This window comes from Glandiceps talaboti, chromosome 4 (assembly GCF_964340395.1).
Source record: "Glandiceps talaboti chromosome 4, keGlaTala1.1, whole genome shotgun sequence".
Classification (NCBI taxonomy): Eukaryota; Metazoa; Hemichordata; class Enteropneusta; family Spengelidae; genus Glandiceps; species Glandiceps talaboti.
This window is the reverse complement of record NC_135552.1, coordinates 6726868-6739039: the sequence shown is the minus strand read 5'-3', so window position 1 is coordinate 6739039 and position 12172 is coordinate 6726868. Positions and strand designations below refer to the sequence as shown.

Below are 12172 nucleotides of genomic sequence, written 5' to 3'. Positions count from 1 at the left end.
TATGAATAGAAACCTTCGAAATCACGATAGCTGTTTTCCATTTTTTGCATAAAGTAACTTTGCATAGAGATAACTATTTTTCTATGTTTCTCTTTAATCGAACCGTACTCGTGGCAGAAGTATTTCGCTCTATCTCGTCCTCGACTAGCCATAACAAGGCCCACATTTATGTGCCCACTCATATCCTCGGTTGAACCAAGAAATGTATCGGTGATAATATAAGATTAATTCGTTTCTGAACCTACGTTGCACTTTACGTCATAAAAAGGAATTTTGTTTTTTTGGTATGTGTGATTTTCCATGCATCGTGGGGTGTGATCTTAATCTTGTTGACGACATACCAACCCGTACGCAAAGTTTGTCCCGATTCAAAAACTTCCTTTTAAGGTTATACGTAGAAACCATGTTCACGCCTATTTATTCAAATACTCACTTCTCAATAGTATAAATGTGATCATAACGACAGATTTTTCACATACTATCATTACCAGGCTTACTTCTGTTCAACAACTCCCTGAAAATTTTTCACGTTACAATCAACCATGGGTGAGGTACAGCTAGTTCAAACACAGGTAGGTGTATCTATGATTATTTCTTTAATATCATACACACACATGGTACACAAGTCTGTTGCGAATTGAACTTATCCTTTAATCGATTCATCTAAGGCTTCTTGGTTTTAAAAGTAGTTGTAAAAGTGCCACCTATCTTTAATTTTGTTGAAAATACATATTGACTTGATTCATTTGTAATGAAACGATCCCAAAGTAGTGATAAATCGAACGCAGAAGATATTGTGTGACGAGTGAAAATATTCTGGTATCTTCAACTTTGATTTTGAAGGTACGACAGGCGCAGCGTTGTAGCATTAACTTTGCACTGCTGGAAGCAACTTCCCTTACTATAGTCGTTCCAGTACCCTTGTGAAAGGTAGAGAATGCTCTACTCACTATTTTACACTACCGTGTTGTATACTCGACTTTAAACAATTTAATCGTGTCCTGGTTAAATTTTAAAAGCTTAAAAAAATTTTAAACTTTTGAAACATCTCGTGAAATAGTGTCTTCCTTAGATATATTTCTTACTTAGCTGTGTTGTGGGACTCCGGTAAAATCGTAGAAGGTCAGAAAAAGTCTAAAATACTAGGAACGACGAACGGTTTCTTTTAAAAGAATTTCCTTACGTTTTATATTCAAATTCTTCTATTATGGTTAAGTTCCGTAAATCTAAAACTTATTCATTGACAAAACAGATCTATGGTAAATAGAATCTAATTTCGTCTTTCGAACGAAAATGTTTTATATCTTCAGCTCCCATTACAATACACGTCTTTCCATTTTAGTTTTTCATTTCCGCTTTACCTGGAAAACCCCCTCTTGTGTGGCTGTAAAGTGGAGCACGTGTCTACTCGTAAATGGATGAGACAATATAATGATGATTAGGAACCAACCTACTTCAGAGTGATTTAATGTCGTACTCCCGTGCAACTGTTTTCGCAATATTCCCTATATTCTCAATTAAGACAATCTCAGTAAAACTCAAAGTATCGGATTTCCGAGTTCAGTCATCCTAACGTACGCGCCTTCTGTCTCCCAAGGTTACCCGTGTCCAATACAGGGTCTATATTTTACCTTACACGTCCGACACCGACCGCCTTATATCTAGGTACAGCAGTAAGCATTATTTGAAAATCTTATTCATCGCTTTGTTTGAAAATGTCCCAGAATTTCAAGATGTAAGGAATTAAACGCCAGAACTTTTGTTAGTAGAGAAGGTAATATTACCGGGTAGTTGAATTTAACGTACTTACGGTAGCCATACTGGTCCACAGTACACGATCATGACTTAAAATTTTGTGAGCGTCAAGTAAAAGTTACGACATCCGTCAATACATACACAGCAACAAGTGCGTTGTTCGTCTAATCTAGAAATAAAGTAACAACACGTACTTTCAACTGTTTGAGATATTTCTTTTTTTAAACTCAATGTCAATATAAAATTGTTTGCTCTGCGTGTAGTCCAAATCTAGTGGACGTTTGAGTAGTTGCGACTTTGCTAGCAGAGCTTCCAAGAACATGACAGTGAGTGATTAGAAAATGACTATTTTTGTCAATATATTTGTATCGATCGATGGCCATTTTTTTAACTTTATGTTTGTATAAAATAATCACCTACAACTACAGTCTACTTATCAACTGATTTTGTGTATTTGTTTTGCATTATTTTACCTTATTTATTTCTTTACCTGGGCATGTAAAATGTAAATATCAAATTTCAGTGTACTTGTTATTTTTGAAGTGAGAAAATTAGCTAAAAGTATCTTTATCATACATTGACGTATGTTGGGAGTGTGTATATATATATATATATATAAAACTATATATATATATATATATATATATATATATATATATATATATATATATATATATATATATATATATATATATATATATATATAATGTATGTGTGTGTGTGTCTCTGTGTGTCTGTGTGTGTGTGAGTATAATGACTATAGTTTTTGTTTTCATATTTCTGTGTGATGCCTCTCATTGTTTTCCCATTCTTCTTAATATCGCACTTTTTTTTACGTTACTTATAAAGCACATCCATACAATTTCCTTTAGGGGATCATATTCGTGTTGTTATTTTGATAAATGCTTTACGCGATTATTGTATTAGGGTATGCAATGGTGTTTTCAGGCGATAGTTGATTCGTTAAGCAATCTAAATATGAGAAACTTTACGAGGTGATGCTTTTGATTTTGTTTCCAGGCTGACTTAGACTACTATCTGAAATTAAGCGATAGACTGGTCGTTGTTTATTTCACCAGAGGCCGAAATCAAAATTTCGACATAAACATGTATCCGGTAAGTGTTCTTTAGACCGTCTCTTTGTATACACGGTATGTTATTCTTGTTCTATCATATAATTATAGTATCCCGATCTCAAGAAATTTAATTCGATAACTGAGTTATCAAATACATAAATAATTGTCAGGCATACGATGATTTGAATGATGTCAGAATTATCATTTTCTCGTTCATATGGTCTAGATAAGTTTGATGAATAAGCTCCTTTTGTAGACAACTTTTAAAAAGACCTAATTTTTCAGTAGGAAGGAAAAGCGATCTGTCTTTAAATCGGCAGCGGAATGTGATATTTAGTGAGAGGAAAGTTTTTAGTTGTTAGGCTGTATTGGGAGGGAAACAACTCAGACCTCTTCAAACGACAATTTGTAATGCATTTATTCAAAATAAGTGGTTCACATTCTTACCGCTATCTACACCTATCCTGCTCATGTGATATCTGATTGAATATTTAAATTTAGGTAGGAAAATATTTTGTCTGTTGAAAGGAGATGTAGGCCATGTTGGAGAGGGGGCTGTGATAGCGTTCTGTAGTGGGGAATGTGGAGAGGGGATATTATTGAATGACTATTGAGGTAACTGTGAATTAGGCAAGAGTAAAACACCATATAATGGAAGGAGAGGTAGGAGGGGTAGAACCAGCTTTCACTTTCCACACTAAACATGACTTACCCTATAGTTGTATTCTGAACCCAAAAAAGCTTTCCAGTCTTTTAATGCACGGCAGCATGATGTCGTAATATTGACCGTGTACTGCATGTGTATTTTGGGACACAAAGCTCTAATCTGTGAATTAAAAAGTGAGTTAAAAAGTAACCATTAGTGAATGATCGTTAAACGAAGAGGTGGAATTTCCGGGGGGGGGGATAGGGTGTGTGTATCAAGGACATGAACATGGTAAAAAATAATTTTATGGCCAGATGAAAATTATGGAAGTGTCAATTCTTATTTTTCAACATTTATTGCAATATTACACAGGTGTAAATAATTTCAGACAAGTAAAAAATAACATTTTAGTCACAAGGGAAAGTAAAGAAAGTTGTAAAAAAAAAATTGGTAAGACCCGCGAAAAAATTGTACAGTTTTTTTTACATACAATCAGGACATTGGAGACTGTAAATGAGCGTAGTAGGAAGATTACAAAACATTTATCTAATATATCAAATATCCACTTTTGTCTTTGGTTCATTTGCGACGCTTGCTAAAACTTTCCTATAGTATCTATTAATCATTTACTAAAATGCTGACATTTAAGTCAACTTTGGTCAATCTAAAACTGAAGAGATGTTTTGTAGCAAGAAGACAAAATGATATGCCAACCAAAAGCTGTTAGATCTAACAATACTTGTACTTAGAATTATTTCTTTCTCTGCAAGTATCACATTACAAAGGTTGAAATAAAAGTTCCAGATCTGCGAAAACGGATGGACAGATCGTAAAATAAAGGCTTGACAGTTTTCGTTTCATGATCACAAAATATGCAGCTCTCATTATCTAATAGTACAATTGTTGTTTTGTCACCATTTTGGCCCCACCCAGCTCGAGCAAATTAGCCCCTCCTTCATATAATACTTTACATAAAAACTGTTATTCAAGCTTTTTGAATGCAAGCTCCTCACCGATGTTCTGAATTGGGTCCCTCTGATACTGGTGTTCGAGAATTTTTCTTTATTTCTGGAGTTCTACTTTTTCTTTTTTCCCCTTCTCCTTTTTGTCTAGCAGTATACTGCATCGTTTCTCTCAACAGTTGGTCACTAACAGAGAACTGAGCTGATGTAATATTGTCATGGTCGACATTTTCATTTGAATATTACATTATTTGACATTTTCAACGATGGCCACATAGTCGATATCAGAATTAAGGCTGGCATTCCACTTCCAAAACCCCTTAATTCCTAAGCAGTGTAAAGTTCATTGACTTCCTGAGTAAGTGGTATCATAATACTAACATATGTCGCCTATTTTTATGTTTTAGGCAATGGCAAAGAACATCTCCCAAGCCATATTCTTGAAGGTATACTTCTCTGGAACTCTTTGTGGATGTTTGGTGAGTTAGTATAAAAACAGTACTAGTATTTGAAAATGCATATGTATTCACTTGATTGTGTATATACCATTGCGAGTGATTGATATGTTTCTGGTGTCTCCTTTTAGGGACTGAGATGGGAAGATGTATTATGTCGAAATAAACAAAATTATATTTATGCCCTAACAAACAAAATAAAGATATTTCATCATATGTTGTTAAATTGAAATTGTTATGAGGATGTCATGGTCTGATGACATTTTTCTCTAAGTAATGTTTGCGGAATATTTTAAGGGAAAAAATACGTACACGTCGTGTTGTGAAATCCGGGTCCGACCATTTTCGCTGACCGGAGGGGATTAAAATGACCTTTGAACAACTATTAGTTGTCAAATGAGAATGGTATGGTCTGAACGCATTTTTCTCTAAGTAATGTTTGCGCAATATTTGAAGAACAAAGAATACGTACATGTCGTTTGGTGAAATTCTGGACCGACCATTTGTAGCTTACGGGGGGGGGGGGGGGGAGATGGGCCGGGGGTATTTTTAAATGACTCCTGAACAGCTCTTGTGAAAATATTATACTGCAGGACGGGTGATATCCTGTATACATTAATATGTGCACTTTTTCTCAAAAGAGAAAATCAATCATTTATAATTAGTATTTGCTATATACCATTCAAGTTTAGTTAGTTGTGTGTCAGTTTAGAGTTAGAGTTAGAATAGGGTCAGGGATATCTCCATTTCCTTCAGTTCACTGAATTCACCACAGGTATTGATCAGCAAACACAGCATTCTTAACTGATACTCGAATTGACTTTTTCAGTGAGAATCAATTGTTCTTGTCAAATAAAAATTTGTGTAAATGAAATTGTCGACGCACTGTGGTGTGGGCTACATCTAAATGTACTAATGGAAGCCATAAAAAGCATTAATTAATAAACAAATTTAAACTGTCAGTGAATACCTCCAGTAATGGCAAAACCATTGATTGTTGGTCCTACACACATTGTTGGAATGCAAAATTCTGAGCTATAGGTGTTATTCATGATGTACCCCTTAATTGGTAAAACTTTATACAATTTGGAGCTTGATTGCATAGTTAACATATTGGCTAATTATCGAAAATTATGCAAATTAACCATTAAGATTATAAGCTACATCAACAAACTTTAAAGGACACATCATGACATGCACTTGTTTACCATCAATGCATATACCACTGTATCTGAAATTTAAAGCTTGCATTGTAAGGATATTGCCTAATTATCAAAAATGATTATTTATGCAAATTAAACATCATAATGAAAAACTAAATCAACAACTACATCAGCATAATTACCAAAATCATTAAGTATGCAAATTACTTATTAGAAGCAAAAGCCATACCACCAGGCTTTGTTAGATATGTGTGCCAAATTATATGAAATTTGAAGCTGGCAATCTATAGATATGACTTAAATACCAAATATCATTAATTATGCATATTACTCTTTAAAACAACTATGCCAACTGACTTTACAGGATATGTGTACTTATTATTGTTGATGTATCTGCCAAATGTTGCTGTATTTGAAGTGTGCATTTTTAGATATAGCTTAATTATTTAAAATCATTATGCAAATTTCTCATTAAAACTAAAAACTACGCCTGGTATGAAATGTTCCGAAATGTGAAGCGTGTATTCTTAACATATAGCCTCATTACTACAAATCATTTATTATGCAAATTATTCATTAAAACTGTACGCTACATCAACAATCTATACATGATGTATGCGCACCCCCCCCCCCCGACAAATGGAAAATTACAATCGCAACCCCCATCGATCCTGCGGAGTCAAACAACACCTCGTTCTCTTTCGTCCTTTGAAATGATGCTGTATCCTCTAAAGGAACGAACAGAATTTAAGGCAGGAGAGGGCCTGAGGAGAAACTATAGCTAGTTCTTCAATTATTGTCTCAGTCTCAGTCATGCTCTTCCCGAAATCATCCCCATAATTTGTGTAGCGATTGCCCCCAACCCCATTGAAAGCTGTAACAAAATAATATATATAATAATCGTGTGGTACCCTACACCTCCCTCTCCCCCTCCCCTGGTATGGTGCAGGTATACAATAGTATGTTACCCCCTGATACACCACGTTCATTAATTTACCATTGACAATCAACTTCAGAGTCCATAAGAAATTTCTTTACAAAAAGATGTGGCATTGTAAGAAATCTGAAATCCCACGTTTAGGTCAAACCTATATTTGGAGATACTAAGCAAGCAGGGCGATTGTCTTCAATCTCGACTTAGGAGGAGAGCAGCACCATCATGGCTAATGTTGATGTTGGGTAGGCTGTGTCCCCCTCCCATTGCGAAAACGTTTTTGAAAATAAGGACATGTAAGAAACCATTTAGCGTGCATAAAATACCAAACACAGTTAGCTTTGAATATGTTTAAATTTGTTCTTTTAGTAACATGGACAATGACCTCAATATTTCAATATGGTCTTCAAACTCCAAGACCTCAGACATTTAGCAATTTTATCTTGCCTAATTACATGAAGGTGACAGGGGACCTACAACAACTAGTTTAGGTCCCCTTCTTTGTTGCCCAGTCTAGTCTACTCTAAGTTTACCAGATTGGTGATATTATGACGTGTTCATTTACAGGGCGTTACCAAGAGATATGAAGTAACAGAAGACCCAACTTTTGTATTCTTCCGGAATCAAGCAGAGGTAAGTCCTTGTCCTAAAATGTCTTACATTTCGGTCGCGAACTGTCTTCGCATGCAGTCGATCCTTTTCAATTAGTTAATAAAGGCGTACTTGTCTTGAATTCTGGCGTTAAGCTTATAAGCACATTGTCGCATGTCAGAGCATATTTTTCAAAATGTGCAACGAAAACAAACCTTCGGGGAAGCGTACTATGTTAGTTAGGAAAGAACAGAATTTGTGGGGGTGGGGGAAGGAGAAAATGGGGCACCACGAAGAATATTGAGGGTAAAAGGGGGCCTTGACAATTCGGACGGTCTGAAAGAGGATGACATATTGTGCTCTTGAATAAAACAGATTAAACCTTCAGGTACGGTCGTTTTACTATGTTCATTTAAAAAATGTCTTACTGCAGGAATGTACAGTTCATATTACACATACTTAAGTATGAGGCAGGTGATTGTATTCTGTGCCTTTAAATGCTGTGTATGGTTTTATACTGTGTTCCTGTGAATGTGTGGCATCCAGTCTTAAGATACGACATTTGTGCTGCGCTATTAGCTATCACTCACGTATGTACTATTCCCTTGGTCTGTGCCTACGAGATGAAAAGATTTAGGCCCGAACTTGAACTTGTTTGCATTTGATAAAATTCCAGTCGTTTTGGACAGAAACTTTAAGTTTACTATTGGGGTAAGATTAGGTGGTTGGTTTCATAAATCAGGGTTCAAAGGCTAATGTCATGGTCAGTTTGACTCCATTTAGAACATAACGTTATTTGATTGGCTACAGTCAAATCTGGCCACTGTGCAGGATATTGGGTAGTTTAGTACAGTCGTGGTTTAGAAGCCTGATAGGGCTGAACGACAGGAGACGTATTTTACAAAAAAAAATGTTTTCACTATGTAAGGAGGGGGAACTCTTCCCCATAACTACCATAATAGTGATAATATATCTCTCTAGGCCTGTACAATCAATATTTAAAGGAACGGGACTACTTGCTAAGTATATCCATGTAAAGGTTAGAGTCCAGCGTCATTGTGAAGTTTCCCCTAGCAAAGCTTACTGCTGTGATATATATATTTGTAAAGGAATTGCTTATGGACACTGAAGTTGATTCTCACTCTTACTTAAACGTACTGTATTGTACATCTCACATTTGTACATCTCGAATGACAATGTACGGAGGGGGCGACTACTGCACAACTGTAAATATAATATACGTTTTCATTAAAATTTCATTCTTTTCAACAAATCAGTTTTATTCTGAATTTTATTAATAACAAATATGACCACCATTTAGGCGTTACTGTGAACCAAAGTAATGAAGACTACTGTATTTGGATGACATCTGCAAATACAAATCATTAGAGTTGTGCATATACACTGTGCAAATATTTGACTGTGTGACATTAAACATAAAGGTCACAGTCAAAGTTCAAAGTCTCCTTAGAAAGTCATCATAAATAACATGGCTCCAGCGACTCAAGGGTAGTTTCTATATATCTAATAGGCTTACAGAGTTAGTGGGCAAGATATGTGCTGTTTTTACAAAATGTTATGCCTATTAGACCTTCAAGATAAAGATCACTACCAAGCAAAGTCAAAATTTCATTAGAAAGCTTGGCATTGATAATATGAGTGTAGACGCTTGAATAAAGTCTCTTATACATTAAGTTTCCAGGTTTAATAAGCAAAATGGGAATATGTACGACAAAAATGGCCGCCATTTGCCTTAAAATCTGTTCGTTCAGTTAATACTGCGTAAAGAGGATAGTGTTATACGAAGCTGCACAATGATGGTTGTAAATATTCCATAAACCGAGTGTTATTCCTATAAGTTCTGATATTTCATCTTTGATCTGATATACGGTATTCATATGGTTAAAATAATACCAACTGCCACTATTCCTTCCTTCTTGTCTAAAACACCATTAAAGTATTAACAAACATCTATCATGTATTGGTTGTTGTTTGTATTATTATGTTTGTTTTTTTACCTTTGTTGTGTTTGATAAGTTCACATCTGTTATTCGGGATGGTTACTTTTTTCTTCTTCATAATAAAATGTTAACAACGTGTACCTTTCTCTCTTTTCACTTCGTAGATAAGAGGCGAGAGATACATGGATTGGGACGCCCCAAAACTGGAAGCCCGTATCGGATCTTTGGTATAAGATATGTTGAAGTCCACTGCTAAAAGACAACGACAGCGTTTAGTCGTCGAGCTTAGTCTGCTTTTGGAACTAATCAATTATAAACAAATTATTCACAGAAATTTCAGTCAAATCAGGATTTTTTAAAAGCAATTTTTCAATTACAGACAGTGTCATATTAATTTCTACCTGAGGACCATTATAGTTAAACTGTAATGACCGTTACTGACTTACAATACAGTGTTGTTAGAGTATGATCCTGACCGTTGAACCTGGTAACACTTCTATGCTAAGTACATACCTATAGCAGTATATGTATATTCATCATTACGTACTGCCAAGTGACAATATGATTAGTACAGTACATCGAATGACAACACAAATTTCTTGACATCAACCTTAAAACTGCCTCAGAGACGAAGTACTTCACAGCGCTTATTCCATGAAGACCTGACAATACAAGTGAAAGAGACCCTTTTCGACCTGACTTCAAATAAAGTGACCGACTATTTCTGCAGCCGTTTTTGAAAACGTAGATTTTAGTAGATTTTGACAATTTTGGTTTTACAGAACTAATCAAAACAGAAAATAAACGGATAAAATATTCATTAAACTGTGCTGGTATCATGACAAACTTACTTGTATCGACACTGTACAAATTACGTTTTGTTCTTTTCAAATTTTAAATGTTTACATCATATATTCGGCATTGTTTACACTTGGTCTTATAGGTAAACATCAAGGATGGCCGAGTTGGATTCTTCACGTCTAGATTTAATGAAGTTCAAGTCTTTTCCAAACACAAATATAAAACATTCAAATATTCGTAGACAGAAATTAGCCAATGTTCTGTATACGCTTGGTTGGATTCAAAAAGAGATTGGTTTATTCACAAAACAAAGTTAGGAGAAAGTGAAAACAAATATCTCCATTTTCAGGAAATTTTGATGAACTGAAATGCAAGTTACCAAAGTTTATCCACAATTACTGTTGTTGTGTCCAACAGATTGGAAATTGATTTTATTCAATAATGTTATATTAACAGTACAGTTTAGAAGGTGTACAACACATTGATAAAAAACAGTTCCATCATTTGTTATCAATTCTGACTTATATTCAAGTACTGTAATGATAAGTTTGTTATTTAGATTCAATAAAGGCATAGATGCTTATTTGCTTGCATAATATAAATTGTTTGTTTTAATTAAGTTGTATTGATGATGATGATGATGATGATGATGATGATGATGATGATGATGATGATGATAATGATTATTATTATTATGATGATGATAATGATGATGATGATGATGATGATGATGATGATGATGATGATGATGCTGATGAATGTGTCTGTAAAATTATGAAGGAGTGACTCGCCCAATATTACACGAGCGTTAAAGTAATAAGACATAAGTCTATGGACCGTACAGTTCTACCAAAGTATAAAGTAATGTAAAAGAGGGCGCAGTCATAGGGTGAGATCCACACACGACGTTCACTTCTGCTTTGTATCGAAGTCTGTTATATAATTGTAGCAGAAATGAAGTGTGACACTGAAAACACAAGTCTATAAGTACAAATGCAGATGTACAAAAGGTGTGTTATGCAGAGGTAACCATATATGAAGTCCTTGAGCTGTGCAGCCGATTTTCTATGATAGGACCAACTCATAGTGTATACAGATTTGGTGGACTTCATGTATGTCATCTTCACTTTTGGAGTGACCCTGGTGTGGACTGACATGAAAACATGGAGAGGTCCCCACAAAATTGAACCACAAATATATAATAATCATCAATACAGATTCTTCAAAAATAAGGCAACAACAACAGCTGTGTACTGTACTGAATATTTAATTTGTGATCAATCCACATGCTCTAAGTCTAGACCCATATATATCTTAAAAATAGAACATTGGAATATCATGCAGAGTTGGTTGCTCAATGATAGTCTGTATTGAACTTTGACCTACCTTGGGTAGCAAAAAATATCAATTCACTCAGAGTTCACTCAAACGTTTACTATATTATAGCCTGTTCAATGCGCTTTTGTGTTACGTCGTTATAAGATGTCGTAACTCCTGTTAGGGCTAGAAGGTACGAGTTAACAAACAGCAAACAAAGTGTACAGGCTAACTAAATTACTATAGGCACTTGACCAATTCTCTGTAAATTCATTTAACATTTCACCTAAAAAATTATTGAGCGATAATATAGACATTGTATGTGTGAAAACTGTAAATCTCCAAATTATATTGGTCAAAATGCTTCAAGTAGCTTGATTAACTTTGGATCCCATGGTGAATTTTTTGACAACTGATCTGGCGGATTTGGCATTTAACCTTCAATCCTGCTTGTAAAACTGCAACACAAATGTAATGTCTATGCTGGAGTAAAAAGTGCTCAATACGTATG

General features: G+C 34.9%; 1 protein-coding gene across 1 annotated transcript; it reads left to right on the top strand.

The window, feature by feature from the left end:
• The first annotated feature begins 481 nt into the window (after positions 1–481).
• Positions 482–10913, top strand: LOC144434544 (uncharacterized). The gene is made up of 5 exons (XM_078123007.1): positions 482–572; positions 2776–2871; positions 4847–4918; positions 7559–7624; positions 9708–10913. The coding sequence occupies exons 1-5, from the start codon at positions 543–545 to the stop codon at positions 9774–9776; spliced, it is 333 nt and encodes a 110-aa protein (XP_077979133.1). The 5' UTR covers positions 482–542; the 3' UTR covers positions 9777–10913.
• The last annotated feature ends 1259 nt before the right edge of the window (positions 10914–12172 follow it).